Here is a 19,952-nt window from a genome sequence, read left to right as displayed (position 1 = left end):
TTTATTATAAAATGAGCAATATACCAATATATTGCCAGTGACAGAGAACTTCTATGCTTATTGGTATAAAAAAATGGAAAGGGAAACTAAAAATATTACTGTGTAGTCATTATTTTGTAGATCTAATGAGGCATCAAGAAGAACTCAGATGCTTGGAAGAACTCAGAAATCAAGAGTTGCAGAGGGTGGAGCCAAGATGGCCAAATAGGAACAGCTCCATTCTACTGCTCCCAGCATAAGCGACGCAGAAGACGAATGATTTCTGCATTTCCAGCTGAGGTACCGGATTCATCTCACTGGGGATTGTCAGACAGTGGGTGCAGGACAGTGGGTGCAGTGCACCAAGCATGAGCCGAAGCAGGGCGAGGCATTGCCTCACCCGGGAAGCACAAGGGGTTGGGGAATTCCCTTTCCTAGCCAAGGAAAGGGGTGACAGACGGCACCTGGAAAATCGGGTCACTCCCACCCTAATACTGCGCTTTTCCGATGGTCTTAGCAAATGGCACACCAGGAGATTATATTCCGCACCTGGCTTGGAGGGTCCTACACCCACGGAGCCTCGCTCATTGCTAGCACAGCAGTCTGAGATGGAACTGCAAGGCAGCTGTGAGTCTGGGGGAGGGGCGCCCATGATTGCCGAGGCTCGAGTAGGTAAACAAAGTGGCTGGGAAGCTCGAACTGGGTGGAGCCCACCGCAGCTCAAGGAGGCCTGCCTGCCTCTGTAGACTCCACCTCTGGGGGCAGGGCATAGCCAAGCAAAAGGCAGCAGAAACCTCTGCAGACTTAAATGTCCCTGTCTGACAGCTTTGAAGAGAGCAGTGCTTCTCCCAGCACACAGCTTGAGATCTGAGAATGGACAGACTGCCTCCTTAAGTGGGTCCCTGACCCCCGAGTAGCCTAACTGGGAGGCACCCCCCAGTAGGGGCAGACTGACACCTCACACGGCCGGGTTCTCCTCTGAGACAAAACTTTCAGAGCAACGATCAGGCAGCAACATTTGCTGTTCACCAATATCCGCTGTTCTGCAGCTTCCGCTGCTGATACCCAGGCAAACAGGGTCTGGAGTGGACCTCCAGCAAACTCCAACAGACCTGCAGCTGAGGGTCCTGAATGTTAGAAGGAAAACTAACAAACGGAAAGGACATCCACACCAAAACCCCATATGTATGCCACCATCATCAAAGACCAAAGGTAGATAAAACCACAAAGATGGGGAAGAAACAGAGCAGAAAATCTGAAAATTCTAAAAATCAGAGTGCCTCTCTTCCTCCAAAGGAATGCAGCTCCTCATCAGCAACGGAACAAAGCTGGATAGAGAATGACTTTGACGAGTTGAGAGAAGAAGGCTTCAGACGATCAAACTACTCTGAGCTACAGGAGGAAATTCAAACCAAAGGCAAAGAAGTTAAAAACTTTGAAAAAAATTTACACGAATGTATAACTAGAATAACCAATACAGAGAAGTGCTTAAAGTTGTTGATTCAGCTGAAAGCCAAGGCTCGAGAGCTACGTGAAGAATGCAGAAGCCTCAGGAGCCGATGCGATCAACTGGAAGACAGGGTATCAGTGATGGAAGATCAAATGAATGAAATGAAGTGAGAAGGGAAGTTTAGAGAGAAAAGAATAAAAAGAAACGAACAAAGCCTCCAACAAATATCGGACAATGTGAAAAGACCAAATCTACGTCTGATTGGTGTACCTGAAAGTGACGGGGAGAATGGAAACAAGTTGGAAAACACTCTGCAGGATATTATCCAGGAGAACTCCCCCAATCTAGCAAGGCAGGCCAACATTCAGATTCAGGAAATACAGAGAATGCCACAAAGATACTCCTTGAGAAGAGCAACTCCAAGACACATAATTGTCAGATTCACCAAAGTTGAAATGAAGGAAAAAATGTTAAGGGCAGCCAGAGAGAAAGGTCAGGTTACCCACAAAGGGAAGCCCATCAGACTAACAGCTGATCTCTCAGCAGAAACTCTACAAGCCAGAGGAGAGTGGGGACCAATATTCAACATTCTTAAAGAAAAGAATTTTCAACCCAGAATTTCATATACAGCCAAACTAAGCTTCATAAGTGAAGGAGAAATAAAATACTTTACAGACAAGCAAATGCTGAGAGATTTTGTCACCACCAGGCCTGCCCTAAAAGAGCTCCTGAAGGAAGCACTAAACATGGAAAGGAACAACCGGTATCAGCCACTGCAAAATCATGCCAAATTGTAAAGACCATGGAGGCTAGGAATAAACTGCATCAACTAACGAGCAAAATAACCAGCTAACATCATAATGACAGGATCAGATTCACACATGACAATATTAAGTTTAAATGTAAATGGACTAAATGCTCCAATTAAAAGACACAGACTGGCAAATTGGATAAAAAGTCAAGACCCATCAGTGTGCTGTATTCAGGAAACCCATCTCACGTGCAGAGACACACATAGGCTCAAAATAAAGGGATGGAGGAAGATCTACCAAGCAAATGGAAAACAAAAAAAGGCAGAGGTTGCAATCCTAGTCTCTGATAAAACAGACTTTACACCAACAAAGACTAAAAGAGACAAAGAAGGCCATTACATAATGGTAAAGGGATTAATTCAACAAGAAGAGCTAACGATCCTAGATTTATATGCACCCAATACAGGAGCACCCAGATTCATAAAGCAAGTCCTGAGTGACCTACAAAGAGACTTAGACTCCCACACAATAATAATGGGACACTTTAACACCCCACTGTCAACATTAGACAGATCAACGAGACAGAAGGTTAACAAGGATACCCAGGAATTGAACTCAGCTCTGCACCAAGTGGACCTAATAGACATCTACAGAACTCTCCACCCCAAATCAACAGAATATACATTTTTTTCAGCACCACACCACACCTGTTCCAAAATTGACCACATAGTTGGAAGTAAAGCTGTCCTCAGCAAATGTAAAAGAACATAAATTATAACAAACTGTCTCTCAGACCACAGTGCAATCAAACTAGAACTCAGGATTAAGAAACTCACTCAAAACCACTCAACTACATGGAAACTGAACAACCTGCTCCTGAATGACTACTGGGTACATAACGAAATGAAGGCAGAAATAAAGATGTTCTTTGAAACCAATGAGAACAAAGACACAACATACCAGAATCTCTGGGACACATTCAAAGCAGTGTGTAGAGGGAAATTTATAGCACTAAATGTCCACAAGAGAAAGCAGGAAAGATCCAAAATTGAAACCCTAACATCACAATTAAAAGAACTAGAAAAGCAAGAGCAAACACATTCAAAAGCTAGCAGAAGACAAGAAATAACTAAAATCAGAGCAGAAGTGAAGGAAATAGAGACACAAAGAACCCTTCAAAAAATTAATGAATCCAGGAGCTGGTTTTTTGAAAGGATCAACAAAATTGATAGACTGCTAGCAAGACTAATAAAGAAGAAAAGAGAGAAGAATCAAATAGACGCAATAAAAAATGATAAAGGGGATATCACCACCGATCCCACAGAAATACAAACTACCATCAGAGAATACTACAAACACCTCTACGCAAATAAACTAGAAAATCTAGAAGAAATGGATAAATTCCTCGACATATACACCCTCCCAAGACTAAACCAGGAAGAAATTGAATCTCTGAATAGACCAATAACAGGCTCCGAAATTGTGGTAATAATCAATAGCTTACCAATCAAAAAGAGTCCAGGACCAGATGGATTCACAGCCGAATTCTACCAGAGGTACAAGGAGGAACTGGTACCATTCCTTCTGAAACTATTCCAGTCAATAGAAAAAGAGGGAATCCTCTCTAACTCATTTTATGAGGCCAGCATCATCCTGATACCAAAGCCGGGCAGAGACACAACCAAAAAAGAGTATTTTAGACCAATATCCTTGATGAACATTGATGCAAAAATCCTCAATACAATACTGACAAACCGAATCCAGCAGCACATCAAAAATCTTATCCACCATGATCAAGTGGGCTTCATCCGTGGGATGCAAGGCTGGTTCAATATACACAAATCAGTAAATGTAATCCAGCATATAAACAGAACCAAAGACAAAAACCACAGGATTATCTCAATAGATGCAGAAAAGGCCTTTGACAAAATTCAACAACGCTTCATGCTAAAAACTCTCAATAAATTAGGTATTGATGGGACGTATCTCAAAATAATAAGAGCTATCTATGACAAACCCACAGCCAATATCATACTGAATGGGCAAAAATTTTAGGTTTTAAAAGCACCTCTTCAGAGTGAGTTTACACCTGACAATTGAAACTGGTAATCTTGAAAATGCTCTCAGGTGTATGCATTACAAATAAAATTCTTAGGAGCAGTGTTGTGTGCCCTGTAGTCCCAGCTACTTGGGAGGCTGAGGTGGGAGGATCAGTTGAGCTCAGGAATTCGAGGCCAGCTTGGGCAACACAGTGAGAGACCCGTCTCTCTCTCTTTTTTTTTGAGACAGAATCTCGCTCTGTCGCCCAGGCTGGAGTGCAGTGGTGCAATCTCGGCTCACTGCAAGCTCCACCTCTCGGGTTCACTCCATTCTCCTGCCTCAGCCTCCTGAGTAGCTGGGACTACAGGTGCCTGCCACTGTGCCTGGCTAATTTTTTTGTATTTTTAGTAGTGACGGGGTTTCACCGTGTTAGCCAGGATGGTTTTGATCTCCTGACCTCGTGATCCTCCCGCCTCGGCCTCCCAAATTGCTGGGATTGTAGGCATGAGCCACCGTGCCAGACCAAGGCCCATCTCTTAAAATCTCAGCCGAATAGAAGCTTCTTTAACAATTAATTTATGTAAAATACTTATTTCCTTCTGTCCCTTTATATGTGCTAGATTGTGTTTACATTTAATTGATCTTCGGTTAGAAAGCCACCCTATGTATTAAAAAACAGCCATTAATTTTGCTACACATTCAGTTGAATTTGACAGTAATATCAGAGCAATCTATTCACTCAATTACCTGACTGAGGCTTTCAAAATATATTGTTGAATGTATTTGGTTTAAGAGGCACATGTCAAGTTAATGAACACAGTAAGTTTCTCTACTTCTATTTGTCGTTGCCTCCATTTCTGATTTAGTATTTAACAAGTAATAACTACTTTTTGTTTCTTGACTAAACCTTGCAGTATAAATTAAGATGTAGTTAGCTGGGTGCAGTGGCATGATTGTAGTTCCAGCTACTAGGGAGTCTGAGGCAGGAGGATCCGTTGAGCCCAGTGAGTATAAGTCCAGCCTGGGCAACATAGTGAGACTCGTCTTTATTTATTATTACTATTTTTAATGTAATTGATTATTCAAAAGGATTCATTTTAAAGTTTCAATATTTTAGTAGTCGTTTTCAAAAGAGCTTTAGGTCCACAGCAAGATTGTGTGGAAGGTACAGAGATTTCCCATCTACCCCGTGCCACATGCCTACAGCTTCTCCTTCTATCAAAATGTTTTACCAGAATGATACACTTATAACAATTGCTGAAGCTACATTAACACGTGCTTATCAACCAAAGTCTATAGTTTACCTTTAGATTTGCTCTGGGTGTACATTCTGAGGGTTTTGACAAATCTATGACATGAACCTATGATTATAGTATCATACAGAGTATTTTCACCTCCTTAAAAATCTTCTGTGCTCTGCTTCTTTATCCCTTCCACCTAACCCTTGGCAACCACTTATCCTTCTATCGTCTCCATAGTTTAGTTTTTTTCCAGAATGTCATATAGTTGGAATCATACAGTATACAGCCTCTTCAGACTGGCTTCTAGTCACCTGGCAATATGCATTTAAATTTCCTCTATGTCTTTTCATGGGTTGATAGCTCATTTCTTTTTAGCACTGAATAATATTTTGGTTGTACCACAGTTCACCCATTCATATACTAAAGGACATCTTGGTTGCTTCCAGGTTTTAGCAATTATGAATCAAGCTGCTATAAACATTCATGTGTAGGTTTTTGGGTAGACATAAGTTTGCATCTCCTTTGGGTAAAATGCAAAGAGTGATATTGCTGTATCAGATGGTAAGAGTATGTTTAATTTTATCAGAAACCGCCAGACTGTCTTGCAAAATGGTTACACCTGTTTGTATTCCCTTCAGCAGTACGTTGAAGTTCTTGTTGTATCGCATCTTGGCCAGCATTTGTTTTTGTCGGTGTTTCGGATCGTCACCATTCTAGTAGGTTTTGTAGTGCTATCTCATTTTAATTTGCAGTTCCGTCAATGTAATTTGCAATTCTATCAATGGCATACGATGTAAAGTTTCATTTTAACAATCATATAACTGAGGAATATTTTCCCAGATATTCATGGGTGAAGATATTTAGGAATGCATGTATTGAGGGGAGAAAACCCGCCTTTGGGTATATATATACATATGAAGAGATTGTCTTATATTTTTTAAACTACCCCTCGCTAACTAGCAGTGAATAACACAGTATATTGGAAATTGTTGTTTTTAATTCCCGGAATTTAAAATGTTAAGCTTTCCAAGCACTCACTTTTGGTTAGGTTGGAAAGTTTACATGCTATTGAGTTGTATCAATAGAAATGTATTTTTTTTTCCTTTTCAGTTCAAAACTTTAAAAAATTTTTTGGAGTGAGGTCTCATTTTGTCACCCAGGCTGGAGCGCAGTGACACAATCATAGGTTACCGTACCTCTAATTCCTGACCTCAAGGGATCCTCCTGCGTCGGTCCCCCAAAGCCCTGAGATTACAGGCACTGGACATCATGCCTGACCCTTATTTACTTTTTTTTTGAGATGGAGTCTTGCCCAGGCTGGAGTGTAGTGGGTTGATCTCGGCTCACTACAGCCTCCACCTTCTGGGTTCAAGCCATTCTCCTGCCTCAGCCTCCCGAGTAGCTGGGACTACAGGAGCCTGCCACCACGCCCAGCTAATTTTTTGTGTTTTTAATAGAGACAGGGTTTCACCATGTTGATTAGGCTGGTCTTAAACTCCTGATTATGCTTATAATCCCAGCACATTGAGAGCATGAGGCAGGAGGATTGCTTGAGCCCAGTAGTTAGATACCAGCCTGGTTGACATAGCAAGACCCTATCTCTACAAAAAAATAATGAAAAAATTCACCAGGCATGATGGTGCATGCTTGTCATCCCATCTATTCGGGAAGCTGAGGCAGGAGGATCACTTGAGCTGAGGAGTTCGAGGCTGCAGTGAGCTATCATGACGCCACTGCACTGCAGCCAGGGCAACAGAGCGAGGATCTCTGGGGAAAAAAAAAAAAAAATTAAGAAGCTTTTTAGAAAGATTGGTATTTAAATCTTCTAAATAATGTGAGAAAGCATTTTCTCTCTTCATGATGGTGTTTTTGTTGTACCGTAGCTTCATTCATTGTACCGTAGCTTCATTAAGATTACCTTTGGACATCTCCATTTAAGTTAGGCAGTTTTTTTAAGGAGCCACTTGTGGCTTAATGGCAATTACGTTTCCATCATAGGCTTTTATTTTCTTTATTTCCAGCTTTATAGGTGCTCTTCAACAGTCTTTTGTTTTATAAAATGGAACTTTAAATGAACATTTAGATTTTAATAAGATTGCTTTTTCAAAAGTGCAGTAATTATGCTTTCTTTAAACATTGCTGCATTTGCCTCATAATGGAATGTTTTTCATGATTGCTACATTTAACGGTTTTCTGTGATTGGAAATGGTCATCAAGTCAAAGTGAAAATTGCAATTTTCCTATGTTATGTTGAGAAATTTCACTTAGAGATTTCATTGAAGTTAATTCTATGTCACTATTGTTGGTAAATGAACAGCTTTTAGGAAGCAGTTTCTGTAATGAAATTTCAAATGTTCTGAATATTTCTGTTTTATAGTTAACTGTGTAATACTTTCATTCAGGTTTTCAAATAAAATTACTGCGCAGTTAAAGGAAAGCAATGTTATGTCGAGCTTTCAGTAATTGCTTGTGTGGGCTATCTATAGTCCCTGGATGGAATAATGCTTGAGTAGATGAATACAAATACATGAATGAATTATAATATTTAGACAATGAAGATTGTAACCTTATTTTTAGCATAATTCCCTAAAGCTATTTGTGTTATATGTTCGAATACATTTCAATATGAACTTGGTAACAGTCATTTCTATTTTAAGACTTCAGTGACCTGGGAGGAGAAAATAATTGGCTCTGGTGGTTATCATTACTAGATTTTCCTTTGCTTGGAATCTAGGCATGTATTTTTCATCTGTTGGAATAAAAACATTAAAAATAATTTGTGATATATTTTATATAATCTGATTCATTAGTAATCTAATCTTGCAATATAAACTGGGTGCATTAAGCATTTGTAGTATATTAAGCCTGGGAGACTGAAGTTTCTTTTCAGCATTCTTATTCAGTTTATGATGATGGAAACTTTTCAAAATCTTTAATGGAAAATGATGTCCCAATTCACTCTTTTCTTTTTGATTTTAGATGGGAAATGTAAAGTCATAAGATCGATAGGTTGACTGTGACAACTATGTTTACTTACAGAGAGAACAGGAAATGAGAATGGGTGATATGGGTCCCCGTGGAGCAATAAACATGGGAGGTAGGGATTTGAAGCAAAAGGCTTTTGTAATTTATCATTTTTGGGGGGACTGTTTATGCTGTTTGTGGTATCTACATATCAGTAAGAAACTAAAATATGGAACCAACATTTCTAAAGGTGAAATCTCTTACATCCATTAAACTGGAATACAATACAATTATATTAAAAATATATGTCTGGGAAGAAAATTCTCATTTTGTTTTTGTTTGAAGGCTAAAAGATGTGTTATACATTCACAGGCTTAATGAAAGAAACATATAAACCAGGTTGCAATACAGCCTGAAGGTAGTTTAGTCATTGCATTGTGTAATACAGCTCTGTTTTGCAGTTTTAAAATCAATTTATATGCCTTCTAATTGGCTTTTTTTTTTTTGAGGCAGGACCTCACTCTGTTGCCCAGGCTGGAGTACAGTGGCGCAATCTCGGCTTGCTGAAACCTCGACTTCCTGGGCTCAAGTGGTCCTTCCATCTTACCAAGTAGCGGGGACTACAGGCACGTGCCACCACACTGGCTTATTTTTTGTATTTTTAGTAGAGACGGGATTTCACCTTGTTGCCCAGGCTAGTCTCGAACTCCTGGGTTGAAGCACTTTGCCCGCATCAGCTTCCCAAAGTGCTGATATTCCAGGCATGAGCCACCTCGCCTGTCCTAATTGGACACTGGAAATTGATAGTTTCTTAGTTGGAAATAGATTGTTTCTGAGTTGTGTTCTTAGGCTTTTAGAGAGCATTTTATACATTTCTATCTTAAACTAGCTTTTTGTGTAACTTTGAAGCTGTTTTCCTTCGCTTTAATGAATATTGAACTTTTTTCCTTTAACCTACAGTGTTGTGCACGGAAGCGCACTCAGTTTTGTAGACTAAGACTTGTTAAGGGAATTACATGTGTGTCGCCAATGCATGTTTTAGAGTTGACTAAGCTTTTAAGAAAGCATATTAGCAACTTTAGTATGGATTTGCTCGTATAGCCAAGTTGCAAGGGAAATAATGCCAAGTAAATAACCTGAAGGAAAAACAAATGTGGCATATCGTAGGGCCTTACTAAATTTGAAATTTGAAATGTCATACATTTAAAAGTTGGGTAAGGAATTAAATTTTATGAAATTAATTGTCCCACAAAAGCTGTCCCACATTAAATTGTCCCATAAAAGTTGTTATGAAGCTGAAAATCTTTACATAACTTAAATGTACATATTGTTTTAAAGATTACACTACCATGGCAAACAATGTACTTAACATGCACACCCATTTACAAAATCAAGTGTGTTCTCAGCATATACAGTCTATCAAATGAAACTTAAGTCATGTGTGGAATAAACATTTTCCATGATCAGCTTTTTTTTTCTTAAACTTCTGTTGCCAGTTTTTCAATACTACTAATCAGATAATGTAGAGTCATATATTGCTGTTTACTTGGTCACTTTTTACCAACAAGTAGTTAGTGACTATCTCTGGTATATGCAGGAAGCAAGAAACATGGCCCTCACCCATAAAGAACTTAATTGTGAAATTACTACAGTGGATACGTGAAATAATCAATGAACCAAGAGCATCTACGTTCTAAATTATGAAGCATAATTGAGTATAATGATGTCCAAGTGGTCCAATATTTATGTCTTTCTTTTAGAGTAAATGCTGGGATGCTATTTAATATAATCCATGTAATTTTAAGGATTTTAGGAATAAGGTTATTGTAGATTATAGGCAGTTTAAAAGGCTGTTATCATTATTAGAGTGACATTAACATCAGAGCTACACTTTAAAATAGTATAAAACTTAAAACCATTTCTGATGGTGCAGAGATACTCTGCAATTTTATCAGAAGAAATCTAAAAATATGCCTTTAGAGTCCTTATTTAGTTAGGAATTGAAGACAACTTAAAATTTTCGTGACATTTTATTCACCAGAGGACTTACTTACATTTTAGCACTTAACTCTCCTAAAGCCCAGTTTATTTAATTTTCTCTTCAGTCTTCATTCAATGTGGGACTTCATCATACTGGTTTTGTAGAGCTATTAATCATTATCATCCGGTTGGGTTGTTGAGAAGTTAAAACTATCATAACTCATCAAGTTACATTGATGGAAAGTGGCAGCAGATTTTCTGGTGTATCACTAGTGTGTATAACCAAGCGAAACCTACATTATAATGCTACCTTTCTAGTAATCAGATAATGCTAACATTTTTTATATCTTTAAATTCATTTATAGCTATGTGGTGGAAGATGTGAGTACTAAAAGTAAAGCTCTAAGCTAACTATTGTTAGTTGGAAATATTATTTTTGATTTTTTATACCTATAGTTGTATAGTTATATTCTGAACCCACCATTGTAAAATTACATTCTATTAAAGAGAAAGAGAGGAAAAAGAAAACTTCCAAACCCACCATTGTAAAATTAAATTCTATTAAAGAGAAAGAGAGGAAAAAGAAAACTTAATTTGTTTTCTAGGGGATAGTTGAGTTAAGACACCTCTTAGATACTATTCTTATACTCTCTTCATTTCTAGAAAGTATTAAAAATAGCTATTTAGAGCTATACTGAGGGAGCGGAAATATTCTTGATTAAAGTCTGTTTATCGGCAAGAGCATTTGGGGATGAAGGAAATAATTCCTTCCTATGAATTTGCTAGGTTTCTGGGGATTGGATTCAAAGAGCAGAAGTATGATGCCAGGGGCTGGTAGGGACTCAGCCATATAGAGATTTTAGCTGCATTATAATGTATATTTGAGAAATTGAGGTCTTATTGTCAGAAAATTGACCTATGTAATGAAATACTAGAATAAAATCCTAAATTAGAATGGCTTTGTCGTGAATTTTTAATGATAAACAAGTACTAACACTTAAAAGGGAAAAAAATTTTCAAAGAAAATACGTAAAAATGTGTTGCATCTGAGATCATCATATATGTAGTATTAGAGCACAAACACTATTAAAATTAATATGAGGTAGGTGGATTTTTTAATGAAAAAACTTGAAATATTATCAGATTGTCCCCATTTATGGAATTTAAGCTTGTCAGAAAGATCCAGATAGCTATATTAATGTTTTATCTGTATTTGCTTGCAGTTGCTTTTAAAAATAAGTTCTGTTATAAGTCATTTCAATTTTTTTGTTTAGATTCCATATTTCAATATAAAAAGTTAAAAAAAGAGTACCTCATGTAATTTAGCAAGGTATTCCATAAACTCAGGGAGGAAAAACAAAAAACTAAGATGAGAGGCTAGTTATAATGATCTTTATTTATATATTGCAGGAAATGATTTCCTCTCTGGCAACTTAGCATAATTTACTGCTAATATTTTTAGCCATGGCTTAAAAAAAATTAAGTGGTTTTGTAAGTGCTAATCATTTGTTACTCATTTAAACTGTAAAATGTAGTCCCCATTGTTAGGGATTATTTGGTTTAAAAGCCTACTGTAGGCCAGGTGCTGTGGCTCACGCCTGTAATCCCAGCACTTTGGGAGGCCGAGGTCAGCAGATCAAAAGGTCAGGAGATCGAGACCAGCCTGGCTAACACGGTGAAACCCCGTCTCTACTAAAAAGAGAAAAAAAATTAGCCGGACGTAGTGGCGGGCGCCTGTAGTCCCAGCTACTCGGGAGGCTGAGGCAGGAGAATGGCGTGAACCGGGAAGGCGGAGTTTGCAGTGAGCTGAGATCGCGCCACTGCACTCCAGCCTGGGCGACAGAGCAAGACTCTGTCTCAAAAAAAAAAAAAAAAAAGTCTAGTATAACAAATAATAGTGATGTCTCAAAGCTTGCAAACTGTTACAGTCTCAAATGCTCTAAAATAATTGATAGTTTCCTCCTTGATTTTATGTACTTTTGGCTTGGGGATGAAAATTCTAATTCTAGAGTGTAGGTAATGCCCTATTACAGAGTAGATAACGCATATCACATTCTCAAGGAGCGAAAATAATTTTGATAACGGTCGTGGTATATAGATTGCATAAATATTGTTAAATTGTTAATGTTTACTAAACTAAGATAGGACAGCTCTAAGTATAGATTGTTTTACATAGATGCGTTTAGCCCAGCCCCTGCTGGTAACCAAGGTCCTCCTCCAATAATGGGTATGAATATGAACAACAGAGCAACTATACCTGGCCCACCAATGGGTCCTGGTCCTGCCATGGGACCAGAAGGAGCCGCAAATATGGGAACTCCAATGATGCCAGATAATGGAGCCGTGGTAATGTATCATAAACATTATTTTGATTATATTCAGTAATGTACACTTCTGCATCAAGGATAACTTCACACTTAATATAATTTGGTATCATTTGTTTTGGCAGCCAATGAAGAAGAAAATTTTGTGACATCATATGTTGATTTATTAGAGATAGTTTTTTTGTTTTTGTTTTTGTTTTTCTTTCAGATGGAGTCTCGCGCTGTCACCCAGGCTGGTACGCAGTGGCGCAATCTCGGCTTGCTGCAACCTCTGCCTCCAAGGTTCAAGCAACTCTCTGCCTCAGCCTCTGGAGTAGTTGGGGCTACAGGCGTGCGCCACCACGCCCGGCAAATTTTTGTATTTTTAGTAGAGACAGAGTTTCACTATTTTGGCCAGGCTGGTCTCAAACTCCTGACCTCGTGTTCCGCCCGCCTCAGGCTCCCAAAGTGCTGGGATTACAGGCGTGAGCCACCGCGTCCTGCTGAGATAGTTTTTAAGTAGTCCAAGAATTAGGATTACTGTCTGTGGCATGCTGTGGTACCTCAGTATATAGCAAATGCATATGTTAATTACGGTTATTTTTCTGTGCTTTTTGTTTCCATCTTTTACCAGCATTCTAATGTTCAAGCATTTTATGATAGTGTTCTTTTCCTGTGTGGACTCCTTATATTTGATGGGGACAAAAGTCCAATATGTATGAACACACAGTTTTCAGTAAATATTTTTGATAAAAATATTACCTGTTATGATTTATTGCAAATAATTTAGCTATAAATTAACATTAAAGCGTTTGTGTATTTCCAAACCACCATTGTGGCATTCTTTTCACAGATTTTAAATTATATTTAGTAAATTTAAAGTAGACAGTTTAATCTGATCTGATCTAATCTTGATCTGAGAGTGTGAAGATATCTTTGTGTGGATTAAATACTATGAAAACAAGGTTTTTCAGTTGTAATTTTTATTATATTTAAATATATTAGTGCAAGAATGATACCTTTTTATCATTTCCATTAAAGTCTATCACTATATAAATCGAACTTTATATAGGCAAACTGTTTTCTCATTTAGTGTTTGTTAATGCTTGTTCTAAATAACATTTTGAAAGGGAAATTGTTTGGTTATCTATTTTGAAAAGGCAGTTTAGTTTTGAAACTACTATATGAAATCTTGAGGCGCCAGTGCTGCTAAGAAAGAAAGAAAGCACTGCCTGTTAGACCTGTCATCAGTTGTAAATCCATCGTGATCAGAGACGTTAAAAGCAATGCATTGTATATCTTAGAGTTGAATGCAGCATTTATCATTATTTTATTTGCTTCAAATGTAGTCTTTTAAGAATTTGGAGAAACTGGACATGCTGGCAGTTGGATTTTTTAAAATGATAGTTTATACAGGGAGATAAAGAGGCAGTGCACGGCTACTATGAACAGATGGCGCTTAACACAGTGATTGCATTTATTTCCTTCAGTAGAGGCTTTATTTTATAGTGATATGTTTGAAAGCTAGTAAAAACTATACTACTTTGGTTAAGTTTTTGTGTGGCATATAATAATCAATAGAAACATAGAAGTAACATTAACTGTCCCTTTTTTTATTGTCTCCCTGAAATTGTAAACTTTATTTAAATATCACCCTTGGTCTGTTTTGCACTGACATTTTACTGCTACACTTCAGGGAGTTCTATCCAACCTTTCAGATTAATATGTATGATTATTGTGAAGTTTTTCAAAACATTTAATTCAGATATTTAATTGTGCTTATTAGTTCATGTTATTACATTAATTTTTAAAACTTTTCCCATGATAATCTTTCAAGGAAAACACTCTCAGAAGTTTCCATACTGAAATCATAATTCTTTGTGTATGTTTGTATTAGTGCTTTCTATCTTCAAGGAATTGATGTAAAGATTTTTTTTTAGAATGTTTACTTTTAAAAAACTGAATTGATGCTGCTCCCCAGCTTTATTTCTCTGATTTTTTTAAAAAAGTATTTTTCTTACAAAAAAATAGCCGGAAGTGGTGGCAGGCGCCTGTAGTCCCAGCTACTCAGGAGGCTGAGGCAGGAGAATGGCATGAACCCGGAAGGTGGAGCTTGCAGTGAGCCGAGATTGCACCACTGCACTCCAGCCTGGGCAATAGAGTGAGACTCTGTCTCCAAAAAAAAAAAAAAAAAAAAGTATTTTTCTTACATAGCATAGTTTCATGCAATATAAACTTTTGAAAAAAGGAATCAGAGATGTATTATAATATTGTTTAGGCTTAAGATCACATTTGCTTCTGTCACGAAATCAGTTCTTTGTTCTTTAAATTGGGGCATAGCATTAGCAATATGTAAATCTTCAGATGCTGCATTTTTTTAAAAAAACATAGTAACTAATTAAATTGCTCCTTTCTTCCTTCTATGTGTGATCCTGATTCTGCTGGACTTTCTGCCGAACTTCATGACACCACCACTTGGGATTTTGCCAATTTTTCTTGTCATTTATATTTGGCGTGTTCCAAATGGACTTCATATTCTATTCCTTATTGTGTGGTATCATAGCACAATGACAGATTTCCTCAAGGACCGCCATCTCAGATGGGTTCACCTATGGGGAGTAGAACAGGTTCTGAAACCCCTCAAGCACCAATGAGTGGTGTAGGTCCTGTGAGTGGTGGTCCTGGTGGCTTTGGTAGAGGAAGTCAAGGGGGCAACTTTGAAGGCCCTAATAAGCGTCGTAGATATTAAACATTCGTTCATTCCTGGCTATCCAGAAAAAAAAAGTCAGTGGTATGCCTTTATACTTTTACCTGTTATCTGGAAGAAATGGTTTTATTGTTAATGTATGTAGACTTAAAAGTTTTTTTTTTGTAAAACTTGAGGTTTTTGTATTTTTCTTTATTCATGAGCTTTGTAGATTAGAATGGTAATGATGCTCATCATTTTGAATGTTGAAATGTGTTTGTGACTTTAGCTAAATATAAGTATTCCATAGTACTGTGAAATCTATGTAGTTACTTAATCTCAATAAAGAAATCATTTTGGATAATTTAAAACTGTTATTAGTGGTATTCTCTTACGGTCTTACTAAACTTTGCTGTAACAGTAATGCTTTGGTTGCTTTAAGTAATCCTATCATTAAAAATGAAAATGATTTTGCTTTTTAATTTGCGCAAGTAGCACTAAAGATAGAAGCTTAATTAATGAAAGCTAATGTCAATAAGGGGTAGATAGAGTAGTATATGTGGGGGTGGGAGGGTATGGGAGTTTAATTTGTATAAACCACTGATATTCCGTGAAATCGGAATTTCCAGGTACATTTCATATAGATTCTGAATATTCAGGTATTCTGAGACAGATTATTAAGGATATCTTTGTCCTGTGCTGATTTTTCCAAATAAATCTTTTTCATCTTGAAAAAAACTGTTTGAAGGCAAATCTCTTTTGCTTATAAAAAATAATTTCTAGTATTAAACATATCTGCCATTATTTATTTGGTTTCAATATCTAGACCTTACCCAATTATTATCATACAGTTAGTGTTAAACATTCTTTAAAATAAAACAATACTGTTGGGTTGGATGTTAAGTGAAGATTTGTTGTGTGATTTGTGGTGAATTAGGCATTTCTTGAGATTGTAGGTTTCTAGAAGTATTAAAAGATGGCTTGACTCTGCATTGTTGTAAATATTTCCCCAAAGTTTGGACATTTCTCCAGTAAAACTTGTTTGATGGGTTAGGACCATTTGTCTTCAAGGAATAACGGTGGTTTTTTTTTTTATTGTTTGTTTTTTTTTTTCAAGATAATGCTGAGACATCCAAGGAGTACAGTTCAAGAGGTGATTTTAAAAAGCAGATAATTACTTGAGAATGGCTAGAGTCATTGGAATCTGATTAGCTCCCTTTACTATCAAATACCTATTTTGATTTTCAATACTAGGGAGAAACTGATTTTATCACATTATAATGTTTATTGCAAAACAAAGTCATAACTATATTTAAAAATGTGTATGTTGGTCATGTTTATTTAAAATTACATTTAAGGAATCATATATGACTCATACCACAAATGTAATTCATCAGACACTGATCATAGCATAGCTATTTCTCATAAAACATCACTATGGTTTGCTATATCATGCTTTCAGCACCTTTCTGAAAGATAATATGCTATTTTAAAATAAACGGTATGTAAATAGTAGTGTCTGTTTTGCTGGAAGGTATAGTTTGGAAAGAAACAATTTAAATTTTGCATAAAAGCAGTTGGTTGTAAAGCATAATTGATGCATTCTTTTATACTAATTAAAATTTTCATACATACTCTTTCATGTTCTGCTATTTTTTTGATACACAGTGTGGATGGAACTATTTTCTAAAATTTGCGGTATTCATAGGCTTTTGTTTTTGGCAGTTCTTTGAAAACATGATTTGGAGATTGTAAAATAATAGTCAAAGACTATTCTCATGTTTCTCATAAGTATGAGGTGACGGAGAGTGGGATTTGCTTTAATTTGTGACATTAATTGGGGTATGGGGAGTTTTAACATTGATTACAGTTTTTCAGTGATATCTATTGCACTTAAATCTACCTTTCCCGTCATCTATATTTTATTCATATAATTCTCAGGTAATTTTTAGCATTGTATTTCACTTCAAAGCTGAAATATGATTGGGAGAAACTTAATCCTTTTATGTTAAACCAAGGTACCTTTGGCCAAGGCTGTGAAATTCTGTATGATTCATTCAAGAACACTTGAAGGCCAGTGCACAAAACAATGTCTTAATCTCCTGAACATCCTAGTGTCCAGGCTCAACTCTGGCACCAAGAACAGAGTTCTACACAACTTTTTCCCGGCATCAAGAAAATCCTTGTTCCGGCTTTACCAAGTTTACGCTGGGAGCAGTCAGCTTCTGAGTGACAGTCAAGTGGAACATCTCTGAACTCCCAGTTATTCCGTGTTTTTAGTGTTTTTGTATAGTTAAACTTGGTGGCTGGTTCAGTCAATATTTTTTTCTTGTGAATCAGTATACCAAGGAAGATTTTTGAATATCATCTGCTTAAAAGTGGTAGATATAAAAATAAAGATCTGTATAAATAAAAAATCTGTATTTCCAAATTTCCTCTTAAAAGGCTACCAACCATATTCAATTAAGGGCCACCACAACTGTCTAATTTTAACTTAATTACCTCCTTTAAAGACCTATTTCCAAAGACAGTTACATTCTGAGGTGATGGAGGTTAGGACTTCAACATACTATAGAATTTTATGGGACACAGTTCAGCTCATAACACCATGCTGTATTGATTGAATTGGTGTAATTTCCTATTCATTGAGATAACTCATACTTTTTCCTCCCTGCAGTAGCCTGCTTTCAGGCCCTCCTCCATCATCACCACCATCTGTGACCTAGCCTCATATACCCTGACAACATGGAATCTCATCACTGTGGATCCCCTTCACCTTCCCAACACCTAAGCTTCTGTCTGTCCTCATCTTCCATCCTTTGTTGATATGCCCCTCCTTTCAAATGCCATGCCTGGGTTCCTGTTGAAAACAATGAATTGTACCAGTGCGGTCACTCATGCCTGTAACCCTAGCACTTTGGAAGGCTGAGGTGGGCGGATCACCAAAGGTTAGGAGCTCAAGACCAGTCCGACCAACATGGAGAAACCCAGTCTCTACTAAAAATACAAAAATTAGCCGGATGCAGTGGTGCACGCCTGTAATCCCAGCTACTTGGGAGGCTGAAGCAGGAGAATCACTTGATCCCGGGAGGCGGAGGTTGCAGTGAGCTGAGATCGAGCCACTGCACTCCAGCCTGGGTGACAGAGCAAGACTCCATCTCAAAAAAAAAAAAAAAGAAAAGAAAAAAGAATATTGTAAAGGAGGTGGAAAAAAAGATAAGTGTACAGGAAGTCCAAGGAAAGAGTAACAACAAACTTCTTGACATAAACCATGCAAGCCAACAGGGGAACATGACTGTTTTTTTTGAGACGGAGTTTTGCTTTTGTTGCCCAGGCTGGAGTGCAGTGGTGCGATCTCGGCTCACTGCAACCTCCGCCTCCCGGGTTCAAGCGATTCTCCTGCCTCAGCCTCCCAAGTAGCTAGGATTACAGGCATGCACTACCATGCCTGGCTAAGTATTTTTTATTTTATTTTATTTTATTTTATTTTATTTTATTTTATTTTATTTTTGAGAAGGAGTTTCACTCTGTCTCCCAGGCTGGAGTGCAGTGGCGCAATCACTGCTCCCTGCTCACTGCAAACTCCGCCTCCTGGGTTCACACCATTCTTCTCCCTCAGCCTCCTGAGTAGCTGGGACTACAGGTGCCCACCACCACGCTAGGCTAATTTTGTATTTTTTTTGTGTTTTTAGTACAGACGGGGTTTCTCCACGTTGGTCAGGCTGGTCTGGAGCTCCTGACCTCAGGTGATCCACCCGCCTCAGTCTCCCAAAGTGCTGGGATTACAGGCGTGAGCCACCGTGCCTGGCCTGAAAGCTTTTTAAAAAGCTGTCTGCCTTAAAGTAAGGTGGGGTAGGGAGAAGCAATAAAGGTCAGAGCAGAAACCAATGATATTAGAAAAGTAAAACAATAGAAAAAAAAGGATATTTTTGAACATCAATAAAATTGATAAATCTCTGGCCAGAATAATCAGGAAGAGAGAAGACATGAATTGCCATTATCAGAAATTAGTAAAATGGCATCATTAAAATGTTTACAGATTTTAAAAATATAACAAAATATTAACGACTTTATTCCAATAAACTGGACAACTTAGATAAAATAGACAAATTCCTTGAAAAACACAAACTACCAAAGCCCACTGAAGAAACAGATAAACTGAACGGACTTACATGTTCAATAATTGGATTTGTAGTTAAAAACCTTCCCACAAGGAAGACTCCAGGCCCAGACAGTTTCATTAGTGAATTTTACCAAACATTTCTGGAATAACACCAATTATATATAAACTCTTAACAGAAAATTGAAGAGGAGAGAATACTGCCCAACTCAGTGTAAGAAGCCAGTATTATCCTGATATGAAAACTTTAAAAAGACTTATCAAGAAAAATCTACCGAACAATATCCTTTATGAACATAGACGCAAAAGTTTAAACAAAATTTTTTTGAATCCTTACAATATGTAAAAACATTACAACATCATGATCAAATGGAGTTTATCCTTTGAATGCAAGGTTGGTTTAGTGTTTGCAAATCACGCTAATTTACCTTATTACC

General features: G+C 37.5%; 1 protein-coding gene across 1 annotated transcript; it reads left to right on the top strand.

Moving 5' to 3' along the window:
* The first annotated feature begins 6,105 nt into the window (after positions 1-6,105).
* LOC134728827 (paraspeckle component 1-like) lies at positions 6,106-16,133 on the top strand. Its single transcript, XM_063595893.1, has 4 exons — positions 6,106-6,178; positions 8,442-8,559; positions 12,583-12,752; positions 15,273-16,133. The coding sequence occupies exons 2-4, from the start codon at positions 8,514-8,516 to the stop codon at positions 15,456-15,458; spliced, it is 402 nt and encodes a 133-aa protein (XP_063451963.1). The 5' UTR covers positions 6,106-6,178; positions 8,442-8,513; the 3' UTR covers positions 15,459-16,133.
* The last annotated feature ends 3,819 nt before the right edge of the window (positions 16,134-19,952 follow it).

The sequence above is a fragment of the Pan paniscus genome, chromosome 14, assembly GCF_029289425.2.
Source record: "Pan paniscus chromosome 14, NHGRI_mPanPan1-v2.0_pri, whole genome shotgun sequence".
NCBI classification, from domain to species: Eukaryota; Metazoa; Chordata; class Mammalia; order Primates; family Hominidae; genus Pan; species Pan paniscus.
The sequence above is the reverse complement of the archived record's forward strand: the minus strand, read 5'-3'. Positions and strand labels throughout refer to the sequence as shown.

Coding starts and splice junctions, on each gene's coding strand:
- LOC134728827 (XM_063595893.1), top strand. CDS start 8,514: ATGAGAATGGGTGATATGGGTCCCCGTGGAGCAATAAACATGGGAG. Junction 8,560..12,582: donor TGGAGCAATAAACATGGGAG/GTAGGGATTTGA, acceptor TGTTTTACATAG/ATGCGTTTAGCCCAGCCCCT. Junction 12,753..15,272: donor TGCCAGATAATGGAGCCGTG/GTAATGTATCAT, acceptor GTGGTATCATAG/CACAATGACAGATTTCCTCA.